The following is a 22,421-nucleotide window of genomic DNA, read 5'->3' as shown; positions in this document are numbered from 1 at the left end:
AGACTTGCGCACACACATGCCATTCCCTTGATCTTGGAGGATCGACCTCGTATTATTTGGGAGATTGGAGGAGGAGGAAAGGGGAACGGGGAGGAGAGCTTGTTCACAACGGCAACTGATTTCTGAATGGATACAAGAAAAAGGAGGAGATGTATGAAAAACCTTTATGGGCTAAAAGATGTGAAATTACTCAAACAGAAAGCATAAGCTTTCAGTCGAAGTGGGTGAAAACAATCAAACTGATATTTCTTTGTAGGCTGAGACACTGAAATGTTCAAAACACACACTTCAGCTGAGTCTTTAGAGTCACAGAAATGACGACGTTCCCCCGCCGCCTTTCCCAAACATGTAAACCATCTCTTAGCAGCCTTCCTGTCAATTTTTAATTCTGCTCTGTGAATCGAAATGTCAAATGAGCAGGAAATTCCCCCAAATCAGACAACACTGAGCTGTAAAACACAGGCTCGTAAATTCCACTGACTGAAAGCACGCTGTCAAACTGCATTTCGACCAAACATTTACTGTTATCCCAAAGAACCTGAGCCATTTACAGTCAGTGTCCAGGTAGGCTGAGCGGGAAAGTGTTTTAGAGCAGCCTGCTGCCTTCAGAGCATGCTGACGTCATAGTGTGACCACAGCTTCCACATCACAGGGAGTTTCACAGCCTCTCTGACAGCGAATAGATTTGCATGCAGACAAATATCAGATATCAGCTTAAACTGCTTAATTATTCAGATAATGACCCACAAACAGACCAGACGGACAACCTTTGAAGTCTGTGGACAAAGTTGTGAAACAATTCAGCGCTTTATCGCCGAACCTCAGACATCTTCAGACCTACAGATTCCTTTTGGATCGAATCATGTCGAAGCTGCTCTACATGCGAACATCAATCCAGAAAGGTGTGCTTCTTTCAAACTAACCACGAGGCACGCTGGATCTCTCAGACGACTGGTGGTAAAAGGTTACTGATTAAAATCCAAATACTTGGCTCATTAATATACAACCGCTAACCACCAATCACTTTGCGCATGACTCACTGGCCACTTCAGATAAAGTAAAAACCCTGGTTTTTGCTTCAGCGGGCAGGCCACCCACTAATTTCAACCAAACATCCATCAATCCCCATCAACAATCAAGCAATGTTGCTTCTACTTTGCTTCTCCTCTTACTTCAGTCTAACCCTCTCGATTCCTTCGCAGCAGAGAATCGTCACAATAAAAATCTCACGCGAGATTAAAATTAAGAGGCTTTTATTGTGAAGCACCTGTAGGAAGTGCAGCTGGCGTTATGGAAATCAATAACGACTGTTAACTTCCAGTCTAGAGTAAAATATGCACTTCTTTTCAGAGCCCACAACTTTGAGATATTTGACTAGTTTTCTAAGAGTTGTAGGTTCCAGGAACTGAGAAAAAAACAACTGCCTCCTCCTTACAAATTAATATCCAAACTGTCCACTAATAACAGGCGTTTTAGGGGAAGTCATGTGAGTAATCGCCAGATGTTTACCTAAAAATGGCCACTAACATATAAAATATTTGATATTAATGCAAACAAACCACAAAAAAATCAGCAGAACCAAAATGTTTTTCTCATCACTTCTGTTTCTTCTTCTATTGATTCCTTGTGTGCTTTCCTTCATAATCAATCAAAACATTAAGTAATGAAGAGGTGGTTCTCATGCTCAGATAAGTTGATCCTGTGTGACTTAAGAGGTTAACGAAATACACACACACAAAAAAGTTCTTACGCTTCCGATGCATATAATTGGAAATGAATGAAAATAAGCTTTCCTATTTTCCCATCTGATCTCCTTTTAATAGTTCGCAATTACCAAGAAGTTATCTCTCCGAGTAGGAAAATGAAGTGAGGAGAGATGCTTGGAACCACCTCAGATGCTGAAGACAGCACAAGACGATAAAAGAGATGGATATGTGGAAATGGCAAGCGTGCAAAGGGAGTGAGGAGGAAGATGGATGGAAGCTGAAGACAGAAAAACACTCTTATATCTACTGAAGGTCTCCCCTGCGACAGGGTTTAACTGCCTGAGACGACAAAGACTCATGATCCCTTCAAAAATAATAATAAAAAAAGAGAGAGAGAGAGTGTCTGCTGGTAATTCACAGCATTATACACACAGCAAGAGGAGAGCTGACACACACACGCTGCATCCACAGTATACGGCCAGCATCATCACACAAAACACACCATGAACCCTGGGTACAAACACAAGCCTAAGGCAACAAACTAGAAAACACACACACACACACACAGAACATGCCAAAAGCTTTGATACATACAGATTACTTAGTGTAATGAACTTAAACAGCAAACACGCACGCGCGCTGACAAACACACTCGAGATAAAGCTTTATCCAAAGACAACAAGCTGAGGGAGTTTAGTCATATCTCCGAATCCCACAAATCTCCTTCTCTGGCCACTTCCCCTGAAAGGACGGCTGATATCTCCATTAATGCAACAACAGTGAAATGTCCCATGAAATGCTGTAATAGGAGTATTATCGCTGAATGGGATAAGGAGCCAATACGCGTGTAGTCGCTTTGTAAAAACCACTTCTCAGCAGAGATTAGAGGCTTCTTCTTTTCTCTTTAAATCTAAAATTTTAAATGTTAATACCAAAATAACAAGGAGTGATTATCAGTCTGTTTGCGTCCATTTCTGCCACTTTGATTCAGCTGTATTAGGAAAACAATGCGTTAATCTTTCACAACAACAGCTCAGGGAATTTCGTTCCCCCTCCTATATGAAATGTAAGTCAGCCCACTCCGACGGTCAGGGGCTGCGCAGGTTTTCATTCAAATGTTTTTTCATCAGTTGGCGATTAAAAAGTGCAAAAAGCTGGCTAGACCTTTACAAGTGAGGATAAACCCACACAGACACAAGCAGACTGATTTTACAATTAATTTCTGACTTTCAGTCATTCAGCTGAGGTTCTCACAATGACTGCAACAGTTCAAAGCAGTTTACGGGAACGCACAAAGGTGTTGTAGTTTCTTCAGGTGAGCTCGTGACATGTGGGCAACGCTGCAGAATTTTTTACACCACAGCCTGTTAAATAAATTCACGTTTAAAAAAAGAAAAGAAAGTATATCAAAGGGTTTGACTTCAAATAACACAGATGAAGCTACACTTTCTTTTCTCTTAATAGTTTTCTTAATACATTTAAAACATGAGAAAAGCAGTGCTTATAATATATTCAAGTGTTCTGACGATTGAATCATCTTTATTGTCATTACACACAGTGCAATGATATTTGGTTTGGCTTTCTTCTAGGATAAAAAATGAGAAATACACAGAATGAATAAAGAATTGGTACGTAACTGAAGATAAAAAAATAAACTCAGGAGAAAAGCGGTTTGTGAACGATCTGACAGTGTAGTGTAACAAAAGCAGAAACCTGATCAAAACTGCTTCGATTAATACATGTGTACTTGATCAGTGAATTAATTCATTGGCTCTGGATTCATTTTATGTTGATTAGTAATTAATGATTAACCAATTCATTATTTTGACTCAAAGTAACTGCACGTAGGTTAATCCCCGAAACTAAACATGTGGATGTAAGGCAGTCGTGACTTCTTGTTGTTGATAAAATATCTGAATTAAGACAGACGGATGATTTAAGCTTTACATTTTTTATAACCAAACAGGTTTGATAGCAGGGTCCCGGCAGCAGTGAGCATAAATCTGCCTCTGATGAATGTGAGCATAAGCTACCCTCTCATCAGGTACAGACAAAATCAAGAAGTCGCAATCATCTCACCTTTTAAAGACTACTTGATGAGTGAAAATGCAACAAACACCAACGATAAAGCTGTGTACACACATATTCTACAGAAAAAATGTCTGAAAAATCAAACTCTTGTGCTGCCAGAGTAGAGCGTGCATGGGCAAGACATGAGGCGACCACTTAATAGCGATGAATTCACCTGCACTGCTCTAACGCTCGTGCAACCTGGCACAATCGGACAGACTTTGCACTACAGGACTGGCAGGCTGAAGACCATTTAATGTCCATTCTGACTGGATCTGACATTTTTTCGCCTGCAAAGAAAGATCTAAAAAAGATCCAGGCTCCAGTGCATGTGCGACATGAGACACTAGAAGCGTATGTCATAGCTCCAGGACAAGACAGGCCAGCAGTGAGACATGGACACACGCACACAGAAATGTCCCATGTCAACATCACAATAACGGGAAAACCACAAACAGCTCTTTTTTCTGTCAGTCACCCTGACCTTGAACTTCTGATCCAGCTCTGCCATCCATAATCATCACCCCCCCCCCCACCTCACCCGCTAAACCACTACTCTCAGCCCCTTTCAAGTGGCAGGTTAGACAGGGCCTGATACCCCGCTACCGCCTCACAACCAGCGGGCTAATTACAAGGGAAGCAGCAACAAGTGAGCATTGTGTGGAGTCTCGAAGACACGGTGGGGGGGGGGGGAAGAAAGTGCTCTTTATCGTGCCACCACCACCGCCGCCACCACCGGTACCCCTTCCCCCCCCCCCCCCCCCCCCCTCACTCTACCAAACTCGCCAATCCCACCCCCAACAAGAACAATCTATGAGAGGCTTCTGTGGTTGGAGAAGAGAAGAGAAGAGAAGAGAAGAGAAGAGAAGAGAAGAGAAGAGAAGAGAAGAGAAGAGAAGAAGGTGGAAGACACCACGTTTGTCTCCACTTCTTCACAATGTTTGTCACGATGCCGGATGTGCCGTGTTATGCAGCTTCGAGTATAAAGACGTTTGAGGAAACAACAAGCATGCTCACTAAGACTCGTAGTTCATTCAGTCGTATTCTCAGAATGTAACTGGTTACTGAATAAAGACTCTGAAAATGAAATGTGATTTCCAAGGAGACGCTGCTGTACCTACAAGTGCTTCTCTTCCAAGCAAAGGCTTTGCTTTATGTGCAAAACAGCACAATTAAATGGAGCTAGCAGGTCAAGGATGTATTCTATACAAGAATATAAAAAGAAATAAACAGTAAAACAAAAGTTTTCACCCTGTATTTTTTTTCTAGCAAGCCTGAAAGGAGCAAATTCAAAACTAAAGTGAAAAGGCACTGTGTAGCCAAATCACATGTATGAACAGTATAACCCGTCTTTACTTTACAGATGCATTTAGCTCCATGATATGTTTTTCTTTATAGCTGTGGCGGAGAAAAGAAGCCACTCTCCTACTATGTATTTTCCCCACAGACTACAATTTTAAATTTTAGTTTCATTTAAAAAAAAAAAACATGGAAAATGAAGGTAAGTCTCTAACAACTGTCAGCTTTTATTCTGAAAAATCACAGACCCTATTAAAGTCTCCCATGACCAGCCAACGGGCCCTGACCTGGACACTGACGGCGTCTTGAAACACTCTTAAGAAGCTCCAAGGTGCCATTAGAAAATCACATTTTCCAGCCATAAATCAGCATATTCCTTATTCACTATGCTCTCACATGAAATCAGCCTACAGCACATGTCATCTCACAAACAGGCATCTATGCTGTTTAGCAACGTCTTGTCTGCTAGAGCAGGGGGTTAATTCAGGCAACAGGATTACGCAGCACGTGAAAAATGAATTAGGCACAACCGTTCACGTTCGGCGCAATTACTCAGCCTATCCATGGATATTGGTTCTTAACGGGTGACTCGAAGGGATTTTTTTTTTATGATGAATTCTTTAAGGGCTGTCTGGCTGGGTGAGCAATACTGCATACTTGAAATCTTTCCACGAGTCGTTCTGATGTTTGTTTTAGCGGTTTTAACACTTAGAACTGCTATTAAGGCTGTGCAATAAACCTCTTGTCATTCACCCGGGGTACAAACAGACGGGAAAACGTCACGTGAAATGGTTCGCGATGACGACATCAATCAAATTCCAACTTCAGCAACGGCGTAAACAAAAACAAGCTTTTTTTTCCTGTTTTTTTTTTTTTTGCTTTGCCTCATGAGGCTGCGGCACTTTGATTTTATTCCGCTGTGTTTTAAATGCAGCTTTATTTTATAAGGCAGTTAGGGATGGTGTGAGCCTTGGGGATGGGGTGTGGGGGGAGTTAGCAGCACAGTTCAAAGCCAAATCAGAGCATGTGTAAAGTTTGAGAGAGATCTGCAGTGATGTGCCATTCATCTTCAGTCTGACAGAGACTCATGTTGTCTCTTCTGAATCTAAAACCTAGTGCAACATAAGCTGACTGATTCTGCTTTGTAATGTGAAAGAGACCCCCCCCTCCAAAAAAATATATAAAGCTGGCAGTTTAAACCCCTCTAAATAAGAGAAGCAGCATTAAAATTCTGTATAATGTTTTAGGGGGTTATAGCTGAGCCACAATATGCTAATTGCATCTAAAAGGGGAAAACATCACTGAAATTTAGGCTGATGTGAGGGGAACTTTCCTAATTCTCAAAACTGCATGCACATAAAAAATAGAAATTATGAATTATGAAACAGAAAATACCAAGAAGAAATGTTTTATGCTTTTATGCACAAAAAGTCGAGTAAATTCTCCACCGCTTTGCATCTCTTTTCTCTCGAACTGAGACTACTGAGGACGTCTTTGCACCAGCCCAAAAAAAATTAAAAATTAAAAAAATAAAATCACTCAGTGGACACCACGCTCGAGATCTCCATCTACGAGTGTGCGTTCCTTTTATTCTCCCCGACTACAAAACACTGGATTTCTCTTCTGGGGCTCAGCACTGTGTGTTCACAGTCTGGACTTGATACTAAATAATACAAAGACAAGCTGAGGCGCAAAAACTTGCACCTTAAGGAGTCCTCAGGAGCACAGAATATCATCAGTTGCTAAGAGGAGAACCATAGCCAGCAGAAGGATTCAATGAGAAGTGGACTTACAGATGGAGAAACGGAGCTGTTGGGGAGATAGGGGTCTGGCAGCATCAGGAACGGGTACCCTGGATATCCCGGCGACTTGTACATACCTCCATCTTGCTGCTTCGACACTGACAGGAAAAGCAAACAATTAGAAGCTGTCACCTTTGTTGCCTAATTTTTCCAAACTCTTTTGATTTGCTGTCTAAATCTCAATAGTTATCATTTAATAATGTATTTAATTTACAATAAAACTCATGACAGCTCGGGGGAAAAGAAAAAAATAAACAACAATAAAGGTAAAGCTGTGGGTGCAAATGCTGGATGTGAGGGTTAAAATAAAAATCAAACCTGATACTTACTCACACAATGCTGCTAAGGTGTTAACGTCAAAATAAAAAGAAGGTAAACGTGCATATAAAGCAGCTCAGCTATTTACAGGCATTCTAGTTACTACACTTTACATCCGTGAATGAGCAGAGGCAACAATACTGGAGACAAAAGCGTTACAACCACCACATAGTCTTAGAGGCGTGAACTTCTGTAGCCTATGTGTTAATTTATTTCTTACCACCACCCATATTAAGCACGAGAGGCCTATGTGGAGGTCAGATACGACTAGGTTATACCTGCATAGAAACACACACACACACGCACATAACACAAACACAAAACAACTGGCTTCCCTCGTGAGTGCTGAGCTTTCTTGCGAAGGTGACAAAACTTTTAACGTGGCCAGAACCTGAGTGACAGAATCTGAGGGCAATCAGCATCCCTCAGGGCGGAACTGTTTTTTCTGATTTCTGCGGGTTTCACTTTTTCTCGAGGACCATCAAATAGACCAGTTTTTAAAAACCGCAAATCCACATTTGATGAGGATTTTTTTCTTTTTTTGATCAAAGGATCACAAGGTGAGAGCATTCTTCCTTTCAGAGATGAGTACACACAACAGTGATGCCTATAATTAAAGCTGTTTTGTATATGTTGTCTAAATGCGCCCTGGCGTAGTTAGGGGAATTTGCTTTTTTTTTTTTTCCTCTATCTTTTTGGGTGGTAGGTTTGAAGAAAAAGGAAGGCTGACCTTGGTTTTTTGGCAAAATCTTATAAAAGATCACTAGATAAATAAGCTTAAAACATAGTGAATTAAAATGAAAGGCACTAGCAATTTTTACAGCTACTGAGAAGTTGCTTTGCCCTTCACACCAGTGCCTTTACCTAAGCTTAATGACAATTTAAGGCCAAGAGGGTTCCACTTTTTTAAAGATAGCTAGTCTGCTTGCATCTCTGCTGAGCTCTGCTAATTTGACTGAGCAGCAGAGGAAATCTCCCCAGCAAGCTATAGATCTTAGAGATAAACTAAAGAGCTGAAGACAGGATGGCCATCTTTTTTTTTTTTGTTTTGTTTTGCAGTGTACACCTGAGCGGTGCTTCTTTGAAGTTTTAATGCAGCAGCACGTGCGCCCGTGACCAAAATAACTCCTTGCTTTGACACAGTGGGTGGTTTTTACCGCTTTCTTACACAGTACTTGACTGCTCATAGGGATGAGAGTGAGTATGTTCATGGTTTTTTGGTTTGTTTATTTGTTTTCCCAAGTTTTTTTAATTTGTATTTTCTGCTTACCAACGTCGAGATGCTCCCGGTGTTTGTCTGGGAAGCCCCTCTGCTCGCCCTGCTGTCCCCGTCTGACCGCCTGGAAGGGATCGTAAACAAACACCGAGTGAGAATTACCCGAAAAAGTCACGAAAACGCCACAAACCGCTGCCAAACAAGAGTGACTTTATATTGACTTTATCACGCTAATAAGTGCAATTCAGTTTTGCTCTCGTTCTGTAGTAGACCCGTACCACCACCACCACCCCCTCTTCTTTTTTAAACTACTATAACCCTGGAGGCAAGTTGACTGCGCGAGTTGGTTTCATTCAAAGCTTCTCAGCAGCGCGTAAAATAAAACAAGCTTTCCACACACACTTTCTCCCTCTGCCTTTCACACACAGTCACACTCCGTGACACCTACCGCTGCGTTCGGACTTTGATTTATTTCCGACTCGTTCACCAGAGAGGACTTGAGGTCGGCCAGGTCTCTCTCCGTGAACGCGTTTTCTTGGATTTTCTCCTCTTGCTCTCCTTCGTCCTTAAACGATATCATCTCATCATTGGCTCCCAGGTCGTCCCCGCCGCCGCTGCTAAGCTGAGGCATGTCTACTTCCCCCCTCCTCTTCGATGTTATACACGTTTAAAAAAATGATACTGACAAAAAATAAAAATAAAAAAGTAGAAAGAAAAAGATTCAGCGGGACTTCTCTGTTAAAATCTCCTCAGTCTGGGGCGCCTCCGAAGTACAGAAACCCCCACCGCATACAGAAAAAAGTTGAGATGTGGCGTCCCCCGGCTGGTTGGTTGGTAGAAGACTAATGTTTCCCTACAGCAGCAAACAGCTCATTTGAGCCCAAGACAAGGCGAGGAGTCCGACATCAAAGGGCGCCGACCGGATGATTGACAGACCCGATGACTTGTTGGGGGGTTGTACAATTGTTTCGGCAGAGGGCTGAGCTTCTTAAAGAGACATCACCTCTCCCAGCTCAGGCGAACAGACGTTATTCATGACTTCCAGGGGCGACTTTACACCTTCCACGATCCCACGGCTGCCACCTAAACTACAGGCTCAGCTGGGAGATCAGTTTTGTTGCGCTTCTGCAACTTTTTCGTCATGAATTCCGCCAGTGCGGTGTATTTACGTACACTGAATCAGTGTAGTAAAATACACACTGCTGCTTTGCACTTGATGCAACTTATCAGACTTAGCTGTAGATACGGTTTTTACTATTTAATATAAAAATATATGTAATAATATAAATATATATATATATATTTATCTATTATATTTATTAACTTTATTTACATAGCAATTATTAGCAATAATCCGGTTATATAAGCTATATTGTATTGTAGTAATTTCTTTTTAATTAATGCTTTTGATACTTTGAATACATTTCAGTAATGCTACTTTATGTAAGTAACATTTAAAATGAAAGACTTTTACTTTTAATGGAGTACATTTATAGTCTAATACTGTTACTTTCATTGTAGCAAAATAATCAAATACTTTCTTCAGCACTGTTTATATTTTAAAGTAGCTGTATCTAGAGTCTTTTTTACTACTTTTTATAAAAAAAAATTTCACTCTAGAATTCCTGTTTTTGATATTTAAATCATAATCACTAACTCATTGATGTAGTGCTTAGATATAATGCTACTATAAAGCTCACACAGAATCTCAGTTTTCTTTTCTTAACCTACTGGTTCAAAGCCAATTTATGCACTTTGAGAGAGCTAAAAAAAATATTATCCAAACTTGAGGAAATGATTTTTGGCTTGACCTGAGCCATAGAATATTAATTTCCATCTACATAGGCTTTTACATATTTCTTTATATGCTTACATTGTACTTAGATTATATTTACATATTTATTTATAAACGAGAGCTGTGGGTTTTAGTATGGTTACTTTTTGTTCTTGGACTCTTTTTGGAGTAGCTTTAGATAATTTTAATTCAAAATAAACCGTATTGTCTTAAACTGACCTATGGTGAAGCCCCTCAGCTCATCCAAAGCCAAAAAATAAAATAAAAAAATAACAAGAAAGGAAAGTAGCTTTCTTCTTATTGGCAGCCCCTTATAAATGGAAGATTTGAATGGCATGTGGGTGGTGCTGTGGTTCTTACAGCTAGCGCTGTGCACTTGAAATAACCATATAAGGACATCTGCTTTTAATGACATCACACAGAGCCAAGAATAAAAAATCAGTCAGAAACAGAGCATTTAGAGCTGCATGAAATCTGAAATTTTTGCCCATACAGTCATTATTTAAAAATTTGTCCATGTTTAATATGAACATCTATCATTCCAACAGCAACAAAAATAAGGAAAAATCGTAATAGGTCATAGGTCATTGTTACTGCTTATAAATTCTATCCTTAAAAGTTTCAATAAAATAATACAAATGTTGATGCTTTGTAACAGATCTGGAAATCAAGAGTATAAGTATAAGTAGTTCACTGCAACTTCGGCCATGTTATGTGAGCATCTGCCACTGTCATAGAATATGTGCCATAAACAAAATATGACAATCATTTCATTAGTTAATCTGCTTTTAAAGTAACTTATAAACTAGCAACAGATATTTTTATAAGAAATATAATATAACACGGAACTTTGGAACATACTTCAAGGTCAGTTAAAGAAGTAATAAAATACAAGAAAGCAGAAAAACAAAGATGTTTTAAGCATGACCTGAATATGGAGTAAAATATACAAATAATGCAAGCCTTGTATTTACAAAGAAATTAAACGAACACCGATAAATGGATTTGGATCTTTATATCGTAGCTTCAAAGAAAACAGAAGTCTATAAGTAAATTAAATGAGATCAGTGAATAACAGTCAAATCAGGTCTGCATGTACAAAACACTTCATGTTAAGTCACTGTGCATGTGTTGTGTATTCAATAGCTGCTCCGATGACTGTTCGCGTAAAATTAAAGTGTCTATCTGGCCCTATCATATATTTTTTTAGAACTTTCAGCAACACTCAGCACAGATGACACTGTGAGAAGCGACAGAGAGAGTGAGCAGAGAGGCAACAGCAGCCGCAAACAGATGTCGATGTTGCTCAAGAGACCAACAGGGAGCATGCCAATAAAAACTACAGGATAGTAAGAGCTGAACTCTATTTATCTTATTCTCCTAAAAAAAAAAAAGCGGTCTGGTCTTCAGCGTTAAACTCGAGGGCTGAAAACTGGCTCCGTTCTTACAGCAGTCATCGTTTTGTTTACCTCATAAAACTGATGCTGATTAACACACAAAACATAAAAAGCACATTTGAAAAAAAAAGTTGGCAGCTTAAAGCATTTTTGTCGTGTTGCTTTTGCTGACAGTTGCAACTTCTCTTCCTTGTGATTGGTTCAAATAAAATATGGACCTTGTCAAGGGATTCAATTCGGCTTTTTCCTTCCTTACCCACCATATTTCAAACCTCACAATAAATGTAACACATATCTCAATTGTTCGACATGTCGAAGATGTGGCTGGTATATTGTTATTTGCGTACTTCTGGGATGTTATCATCAAGCTAGTTAATAACTTTGGTAATTATGCATTGTGAGCTTTGCACTGTCTCAGCAGCCCTTTTGTAGCAGCTGCTGTCACACTGTTCAGTTGGTAGTTTTCACATTTTGGAACAAAACTCCTCATTTGCATCAAAAGAAAAGTGGCAGCTCAGGCAAGAAGCAGCAAAATCTAGGACATTCTGTGAAAAACATCAGAAGGCACGGCTTGCTCATCAATAACAGAGGCACGGCATGTTTTTGGCTGGTCCTTACATCCCCCAGATCTTGTAACAGCGAAAAGTGCTAGCTATTGCAACTACTTGATTTGAGGAGGGAAACAAGGAAAAAAAAAAAACATAGTTCAAAGATGTAGACTCAAAGTTCTGATGTCTTATCAAACTCGTAACTTGCCTCCCCCTATTTTCCTCCCAATGCCAATGCATTTTTAATGCTGATACAGTAACATAGCTGGTCTTCAGAGTTTTTAATTGAGAAATATTTATACACTCCCATGCTGTGACTTAATATTTGACTTAATCTGAGTCGGTTGCCTTGAATGAAAATGATGATCCACAGCTGGGAAACAAAATTAAATACAAACAGAAAATGGGCCCGGTATTTGCATAAAACTGCATATTTATACAATATCGTTGATGCATATTAATAAAAAGATTAAAATGAGCAGTGTTAATGTATGCAAATCTAAATTATAAATGAGTTGTTTAAACTCCTTGTTTATTCGCCTTGATTAAATATAGACAGCTGTTTTTCCAGAGAGGCAGCACCTCTCCTGCGTGGGCCACGCTGCCTCGTGAGCTCGCCGTGCTCTGATCTCAAACGCAGTTCCCTTGAATATCTGCGCTGATAGTTACGCACATTCATGGGTTCTCAGGTTCACCTGAGGCTAAAGGATGCAGTCAGCCTGTCTGATTGTCTGATAACAACAGAAGAACCAGAGATGAGCAAATTTTCTCTACACGAGCTCTTGAAATACTCTCAGGGTCTCTGACCTACAAACACCTTTTCTCTTTTTATATCTACGCCTTTCTCTGTTACACACACACACACACACACACACACACACGAGCAGACAGACTCTCTCTTTCTTTTTGCTATGAGCAGTTTGATTATTCTTGTCAGATCAGAGTCATATTTTAAGTTCACATCACCCTGCCTTATCAGTTCAGAGGTTTGATGCTCACACACACCCCGTGCATCCTTTCTCATCATCTTTTTATCTCTAACTCTAATGAGTGTCGTCTGTGACATCAGACAATAACTGTTGACAGGAAAGGCCAAAAAAGGAAACTTGAGCAGATAGAAACGATAAGCAGCCCACACACAAAACACAAGCTTGCGTAGCTGCTGCGACCCCACAAGACATGCTTTTCACACACAGGCACAGATACAGTACAAGCTCTGCATTTGAATAAGACCAGCATTGATAAAGGGGGAGCGTTTGATAAAAAGAGCTTTATGTTTGTGTGCAACAAAGTGTAAAGTGTAGAAACATGAAATAAGTCATGTAGCAAAAGGGGAATTCTTTTTTAATGAAGAACACCAACATGGAGAAGAGCTAAAAACACGATTTTTTTCCCTTTTTTCTTACTAGATAACTGAATAACTGTGGTGCAGTAAACCCCATTAACGATCAGGATCATCTGCGATACAGTGCAAAAACCAGGATTACATCTTATCCTCGGCCCCTGAATGGAGAGCCTAATAGCGCAAACTTCAACCCCACCGTCAGTGTGTAAAGAGCCCATTTAATACAAGATGATCACTTCAGCAAGCCCCTTTCCATTGCCTAATCATTGGTGGTGGAAAAGTTCTTTCTTTAACATGTTTCTTTTTTTTTTCTTCGAAGATGAATCACAGTTGGTTCAAAAAAGATTATACACTCTGCTTTCTAAAGAAACACCAGGCGCATTAAAGCTGCAGAGTAATTAAATCATGTCCTTTCATTGGGGTTAAGCCACATCCAAGCGAACGGCTCTTAACTGGAACCACTTGTGTGCTTTTTTATTGGTAGTTTTCCTACAATCAAAACCATGTCCTTCCAGGCAGCATCCAGCCAGCAACGTAGAACCTCAACAAATCTTTACAACGGTTTAATTTTGTGCCTCAGTTTTGGCTATAAAACAGTGAACTAATTGACTGGAATGGTAAATAAAGTATAACTGATTTATGCTTAATTGTTTCTAAATATTAGCTAGAACATGATAACCACCACACTACAGGAAGTAAAGAGTTATGTTTGGGCTGCATGCAGTCATCCAGACGAAGCACGCCTTTCAAAGCGCTTTAAAAATCTAGAGATACCAGTGAATCGTCTTTAAACAAAGAGCTCGTCTTAAGTGGTGCACTCACAGGATGTTGCGTGGCTCCTGTGAAGGTGGGTTTAATATCTGTAGGAGGTTGCAAAAAGAAAAAAAGCAAAACAAAAAAACTCTAAATCATTTCAGAATTTGAAACACTTATTTAGAAAGTTGTTACACTCAAAGGTAGCTACATGAGTAAGAGCAGAAGCACCACCAAGAATAAAGGTTACCGACGCCAGCATCAAACAAAGATGATAAGACTGAGAGCGAAGAAGAAAACAGGTGGGCAAAGGTTCAGTATTTTCCTTCATCAGCTACCAAATCGAAGTCATCCCGCACCTTACCACCTGACACTACTCACTGGCCCTGTGATAAAGACCTGCTTTCAGCTCCCATGTGTCTGTGAGAGTGTGCTGTAAAGGGAGGATACAGGATCAGCAAAACAAGCAGAAGACGGAAAAAAGAAGAAGAGGAGAAGCGACTTGATATAGAGTGGCAGCTAACGAAGCTCACTCGAGTTCTAGTTTGCTGAGTGTTTGCTGATTTGAATGTGTCTGTCTCTTTTGATTTAGCAGAATGCAGTCTCTTTACCTCTTCGTTAACTCCTTATCAAACATTTATGAGTTGATATCACAGATCTGTGTGGGGCTTTTGGGGAGTGGGGTGGGGGTAAAATCTTGTCTGGAAATCAACAAACATAAACAGTGGAAGGGTGGAAAAAAGAGCTTTGAAAACACATTGCTGAGGATCATTGGACAAAGATTCAAGCGTTTTATTTTTAACTTTTAGTCCAGAGCAAAATCTAAAATAAGAGCTTATGCTGAGCAACAACATCTGCAGATACATAAAGATAGCGGCACGGTTAATAAATTGCATTTTTATTGAATAATCTGGAGCTAAATTACCAATTCATTAATTATGCTTATCTCGATTAAAGGCCCTTTAAAAAAGCTTTCTTTTTTTGCAGCAGATGATAAACAACCTCGTTCTTTGGTGCTATCTGATATGATGTTTTGAATCACGTACATCTCTGCCTCAACGAAACATTCATGCCGGCGTGCAAGCAGTTGGCTCTCTTCTCCTCCAGTTCTCAGAGGAAAGAACAAGCGAGCTGTGGTTGGAACAGCTCTGAACTTTTTAAAGACGTGCATCAACAAATCATGCCCCAGCTCATACAAAACGGGTCTGATAGTGGCTGGAAATAGCAGCAGAAGAGCTTCTGCGTCGCCCCATGTCACCACACACACACACAAACACGCATACACACACCTCAAGGTTTGTCAGAGTGTGTGGTGAGGGAAGGTTGAGGCTTCAGGTTTTGAAGCAAGAGGCAGGGAGATGGAAGTTTAGTTTTGAAACGTATTCCACGACAAGTCGCTTGTGTCTTGCTGAAAAGCATGTTGACTGTTTCAGTTCTTCGAGTTAACGACGCACCGCGCTTTTACAGTCCTTCCAACACGTCTCCAAACACGCAGCTATTTTATTCAAACATGAATCATGACAGCTTCAACATATGATTTATCCCAAATAAGGAAAAGTGTCATCATTTGCTCATCATTGCTCTTTAATTTAAGTTGAATCTTGATTTGATATTTTCCACATTTTCTGCTTTGAAGGAACTTTTTTGTGCTGTAATTTATTGTCACAAAACAATTATTGCAAAAACATATTGTAAAATATACCAAAATACAGGAAAACGTGACAAATATCACAGCTTTTGAATATAAGTTCTTAACTTTTCGAATTTATCAAGCAGATTTTAGGCAAAAAGAAATCGCAGTCACCTTTGTTTTTCCTTCATTTTGATTACACTAGATGAAGAAAATGAGGAGGGAGGATCCGTCTTTGGCCTTTGGTCTACAGGTTACTGTGCCCTCAGCACACTCACACACATACATAGGCATATGAGCGCACAAACACACACATACACACACACATATACATGCACACCCAAACACACTGGCAGCACGGGGAGAGACGTGCTGTAATCTGGAAGGCAGGAAACAAAGGGCCTCGTTAATGCAGAGACTCGCAGGGGCCTTTGATGTGGAGCCAAGCCATTCACTCCTTGCTCCACACACACACACGCACACACTTAGAAGATGACATAAACATGCACATGTGCGCACATCCAGACGTGCTCATGTGCCTTTTTCAAAAAAAAAAAATGCTGAAAAGAGTGCAATCTGCATGAGTGGAGGCAACGTGCCTGCTATTTAAAGCTTGATGTATTAGATTTGAATCAGCCGGCAGCAAACACGCTCACACGCTGATGAACCACAAAGCTACAGCTTGGTTGAATGGAAACAAACTTTCCCCCCCCCACCTCTTTGCACGTTTTGAGTTGTGATGTCAGTTCCCACCATTTGCTGTTTGATTTCAGTAATCACAAAACGAGTTAGTGATTTGGCTCGTAAACTCAAGAAATTTGTTCTCCCGGGGTAGAAAATGTGGTGGTTGTGGTAGTCGTACGGCAGAATGAGATTATTTACCAACATCAAAACGTGCCACGAGGGGCCAGGTTTGGTGAGATTTGGTGCGTAAAGACGATGAAGGGGGCAATGCTTCGGGGTTGCACGGATCAGTATGTGAGGTCCTTTTTGCGAAAGGAGAGACTCGTTGTCACATAATAAGGAATTAAAGATCTTGTTTGCATTTGGGTAGCTCTTCAGCTACACTTCTGTGCAGTCCTCCAGAAAACCAACATTGCTTTGACCAAAAGGCAGTGGCTTACTGGTTGATAAGAATGCTTGAACAGGAAAGGTAGTAAAAGATCAAAAAAAGCATGCGCGAAAAGCACAAAGTGGTTGCAATGGACAGTTTCCACTGTTTCTGACACCTCGACACAAAGAAGCTCTTTGTGCATTATGACTTCTGTGTTCTCTGTAGCAGGTGCTGAGCTAAAGGAGCAAAAACAGGCAGCATAAACACAAACAACAGTAGCCCACATGTTTTTGACAATGCCCCCCTGGTGAAAGTACGCAGCTGCAACATGTAACTTATGGTCTGCACAGCTCCGCGTAGGACCGAGCTACAGCCAGGCTCGGTCCTTGTAGTAATATTGCAATAAGCAATCTTTATTGCAGGGCTGCAACTGGTGGTAAGCAACCTTGAGATCAAGATTGGAAATTGTTTTGGAGTTAAAATAAAAGCTATATATACATTGTGTAGCATGGTCTCCGGGAATGGCTTACTTTAAGACTTTTGGTTATCTTTTGACCTTTACTTTAGCATCACCTTGTGGCTGACGTTTTGTTTTTTCAGTGACCGACAGTCGGTGTGAAAGACAGGACATGTGAGATGAGGCAGATAGTCTGCTGTGGCTACCTGAAAGAAGAAGAAGAAGAAGAAGAAAGTGAATGAAAGTAGATTTCATTAAAAAAGATGACAAACTTGCAGAAAACTTTGTTTTCACAAAACTAAATTTCTACCCACCTCTAAATGTTTTTAGTAGCAAATATTAGCGTGCCAACTGCAATAGCATTTAGCTCGAAGCACTGCCATGTGCCTACAGAGCTGCCCAACCCCCTTTAAAAAAAATCACCCTCAGAAGTTTGATGTTCAATAAAACCTTACGTGAAGCATCACCTTTAGTATTGATCCACTATTATGACTTTCAATTACTGTATACAGTGTGCCACATTTCTATGGTAGTGGATGTCACAATATAGTGTAACATGGTCTGAGAGTAATTATGATAATTTCTTGTGTTATTGTTGTTAGTATTGTTGTTGTTATCCTAGTTGAGTGGCTAATCCCTCTTGCAGCATATTGTAATGCAGAAAGCTGCAGCTGCCTGGTTAGTGCGGCCGTGCTGTTGTTCTCCTCTGCTGAGCCAACCTGATATTAGTGGTTAGTGTGTTCGCCACAGGCAGAGAGGCCCGACTCTCTCTGATGAAGGTTTGGGAGGAACCTTCATCGGGAAGAGTCAGAATGCCCTGCATGAAACCGGACACTGATAAAGTCTTATCAGGCCTCGTGCTAATCGATTCAGCTGGTTCTCTCGTCTTTGGCGTAAGTAGATGTGAGAGATGTTTGGCGAGTTTAATTTCTGATTCTTTGAATTTCATTTTTGGGTACCTTTGATTGCATCAGCTTGGTTTTCTCATGTCGGTTTAGGACTCTAATGAATGTATATAAAAAAAGAAGATTGCACTCATTTGGTTCCAGTGCTAAGACCACATTGGTTTACAGAATTTTTTTAAGGTGACGATCGCTCTTGTATTTTCTTCTTCAGCTGCTTTGTTTGCTTTAGTGCAAAAGAAAAAAAAAAGAATTCTTTGTGGAAGAGAAATTTTTATTAAAAAAACGGTCGATTTTTGTCGCAACTTTTTCAGTAACAGCTGCTCTTCTTTCATTCACTTTGCTCCTTTAATTGTAGTTTACGCGCCGTGGAAAAAGCTGTAAAATCAGAGCAGATTTATAATTCTTTTAGTGTAAACTCACTCGCCGGCTCCGTACCCACTCTCCATTTGCAGTCTCCCATGAAAACCATGTTGTTTAAAACAGTCAGTGAACCAAATCTCAACATTTATCTTCGCTGCGTCCACCTTTACGTACTGGTCGACTTAGCTGCCAAGAGACTGGAAAATGGTAAAATAAAAAATCACTTTGTGTCTGGCACAGAGAAGCACTTGTGGTGGCGCTGATGAGTTAACCATACAGATTCCCCAGATGGCCCATTATATGGACTTTGATATAAATGGTAGTGCCGGGCAGGGAGTGTGGGTGGCCATGTTCGTACTGAAGTGGTGGGCAGCTCAAGGGTACTGCTGGTTAATGATGATGGCCACACACACACACACACACTGGATCCATCAGTTTCCACACTCAAAATGAACAAATATAATGTAATACTTGCAACAATTTACGACTTGCACGCTGACCTTTATCTTATCAAATTTCACAACACTTGATTTTATTTTCGGGCGGCAGGCAGGTGTTTTTTCTCTTTTCTTTTTCAAATGGTAAAGTGTGGTATCTCCACTTGAAACAAAAGTCAGTAAATGTGTGCCAGCAGCCAGTTGTAATGGCTGCATGTGTTCAGCGGAAAGAGCAGAGACCTACATGAAAGCACACACACACAGTGCAAAGGCACAAACCACACACAAACCTCGATGACAGCTGCGACAAGCCAGACAATTCACCTACAATGACAAGGAACAAAACTAAAACTAAAATCACAATTACAGCCTCAACAAATCCACTATTGTGTTTTCTCCCCTCTGGCTTTTTCTTCTTCTTCTCTCTCTCTCTTTTTTTTTTTTCCAAAAAAGGGGAGCGTCACAAATCCAGAGAGAGATCAGAGCGCTCTCAAACTAAGCCTCCATTTACTCTGATGGCAGGCCTATTAAATGCGTGCGTCCACAGTGGTCTCTTTCTAGTGGTGAGTGGGCGGCTCAGAGTCCTGCAGTTGACAGTTAGCAGCCGATTCTGGGATCAGTTTTTCCGCAGCAAAGGGACTGATGTGGCCCAGAGGAGGATGTGGATTCCTATGATGGATCATTGTTTAGGTTTGGGGAGTGGGTGTGTGTGTGTGAGCTTTTGTGTGTCTGCGTGCGTGTATTTGTGTGAGCGTTTCCGTGCCACTCCATGCAGGAGATCAAGGACCTGCAGTTCATGCATGCATGTTCACTAACAAACATCCACAATGGAAGCAGTAAACATAGGCACTACACATCTGCACACACACACACAAAAGGAAGCAGAAAAAGCACAATTTTAAGATCTCTTGTGCAAAAATCACCTGATATAAACTGTCATTTTCTCACTTGGCATTAATGTGTATGTGCTGACCAATTAAAACCACGCTGCCCCATTATTATTGATATTTATATTACCATATAAAAAGGAGTTAATATCTTCATATTAATGTTCCTTTATGTAGCAAGTACCAAAATAAAACAAGAACGGTAACATCTGTATTACTTATGTTTAATAGGTTTATACATTGGTGTCTATGTTTTTGTCTGGTGGGAGTAATAATATGTTGGGAGTTACTATTAAAGTTGGAGATGTTAGCATGAGTGGCATAGCCTCGGCTTCTGTTATTTATCTATTCATTTATATATAAAGTGACAGACGACCACATGCACCCTTTGAATGATTCCAGAAAATCTACAGCTATCCTGGATGTTCAGGGTGAGCACGACTGATGACTGTGAGAGGATGAAGGTCTCATGTCCTCTTCTTTCAATGGGCGAGGTGCATTATTTCCCGATATCCAAATAACGGGTTGACATCCCTGGGGAAGTTACATAAAAGGATGAAAATGTGGGTCAGGCTTAGTAAAAGTTGCATTTGCCTTTCATTAAAACATTGCTGCACAAGAATGCTTGAAAAAAAAATGCATTTTACATCCCTCTGAAAAAACTTATATTTGGAGATGTGAAGGATTCTGCAGGGCTGGGATCACAAGACTTAGAACTTAAAGAAGCCAGAGTTGAAACCCGTCAAAGGATTGATGTCATGCTCCATGGCTGCGAGGTGAAGTGTCTTGTGTTTGTACAGTGGTTTAGAGACTTTAAAAAGAGAAGATAAAATAACAATAATAATTCTTTGATTTTAAATATAGGTATAAAGAGGATAAATATGCAGACACATTTTCTTTCTTATAGACATCTTTCTTCTTCTTCTTCTCCTTCTTTTTTGTTTTTTACAAACAGTATTTTTACTGTTAGTTTCATTACTTTTCTTTTTAAAGTCCATCCCAGACTTTAGACTTTAGACTCTGCAATGTTCCTACATTTCCGAAGTGCTACAGTGTGCCCTAACAGCCTCATCCAAAGCCAAGGTCAAATGAAGGGAGTGTCGTACAAGACAAAGAAAAACATCCTGGCATGTTTTCCCCCTTCAGCAAACTGGCAGCTGCCATGGAAACAAAAAGGAAACACTCAAGACTTCTGCCAACTTGTTCGACTTAAAGACGAGCAGCTTGTAGAGTCGTCTGAGCTTCTTTTAACTCAAGGCTCATTTTGTAAATCACTTTTTGTGCCTTTATCCATTTCTATCTCAGAGGAAACTTACTTTAACTTGTGAACAACTTCTTTAAGAGGAGAAGACAAAAGCTGAGTAACGACTTGTGTCTGTGAGGGAAAGAGAGAATCGTATTGATTTTATTTAAAAAAAAAAAAGAAGTTTTAAAATTCCCAGAATACCTGAGGAGACCTTGAAGGAGTTTGATACTTGGAAATGCTAAAGATGGGGAAAAAAAAAAACCTTTTCCTTTACTTCTTAATTTTGTTGAGTTGATTCTAAAATCATTTTTCACAATTTATATTTTAGAATACTGAAAAATGCTTTCTTAGGATCAGATTACCCAGAATATGTATGTGTTAATATTTTCTTAACTTCAGCTATGAAAACTCTGAAAATGCAACAAAGGAGTAAAGTTCTGGATGAAAATACATCATATAGAAAGTTTAAATATTTCAGTGAATGAATCACAGAATCAAAAAGTGTTATTATAAATGGTGAAGTGTCTAGGGAACATTTTTAGGTGCCAGTTTGTCTAAGTGTGCACAAAGTTGGCCATCAAAGAAAGAGGGTTTATGTTCCCCATTCGACCGTAACTTTCCTGGTGAAATCTGCAGCACCCAGCATTCCTTGGGGTTATTTAAGGACCCTTACTCACTTGGGGTTCCTCAAGAACCTCTGAGAGCTCAATGTAGAGTAAAAGGTTACTGGAAGAAGCTGTAATTCAAGAATGGTTCCTGGAGGACCCTATTTTCAGGCCTGACTGACAGGTTGCACGTGTGTTTAAACTTTTCTTTAAAAACGACTTTTGCTATGCACATTACAGTATAAGTGTACACACACACACACACACACACACACATATATATATATATATATATATATATAGAGAGAGAGAGATATAGATATATCTATATAGATATAGATATATCTATATAGATATAGATACACACACACGCGCACACACACACACACACACACACACACACACACACACACACATATATATATATATATATATATATATATATATATATATATATATATATATATATATATGTATGTATGTATGTGTGTGTGTGTGTGCGTGTGTGTGTGTATCTATATCTATATAGATATATCTATATCTATATAGATATAGATATATATATATAACCCATGTGAAAATGATGTGGCA

The 22,421-nt window shown here is 39.9% G+C and overlaps 1 protein-coding gene across 11 annotated transcripts in view; it reads right to left on the bottom strand.

The window, feature by feature from the left end:
* tcf7 (transcription factor 7) overlaps window positions 1-9,482 on the bottom strand; it is a 72,326-nt gene extending 62,844 nt beyond the window's left edge. For 4 of the 11 annotated variants that reach the window (XM_040032277.1, XM_040032283.1, XM_040032285.1 and 1 more), the window contains exons 1-3: window positions 8,860-9,042; window positions 8,466-8,535; window positions 6,869-6,975 (exon numbers count right to left, since the gene is read on the bottom strand). In XM_040032277.1, coding sequence (XP_039888211.1) covers window positions 6,869-6,975; window positions 8,466-8,535; window positions 8,860-9,042 — 360 coding nt within the window. Of the gene's footprint in view, window positions 1-6,868; window positions 6,976-8,465; window positions 8,536-8,859 lie in introns of all 11 variants that reach the window. The other 7 variants (XM_040032278.1, XM_040032280.1, XM_040032279.1 and 4 more) reach the window with 5 other exon arrangements.
* Window positions 9,483-22,421: the final 12,939 nt, after the last annotated feature.

This window comes from Simochromis diagramma, unplaced genomic scaffold (genome assembly GCF_900408965.1).
Source record: "Simochromis diagramma unplaced genomic scaffold, fSimDia1.1 OVJJ01000216.1, whole genome shotgun sequence".
NCBI lineage: Eukaryota > Metazoa > Chordata > Actinopteri > Cichliformes > Cichlidae > Simochromis > Simochromis diagramma.
This window is presented reverse-complemented; position numbering and strand designations above follow the sequence as displayed.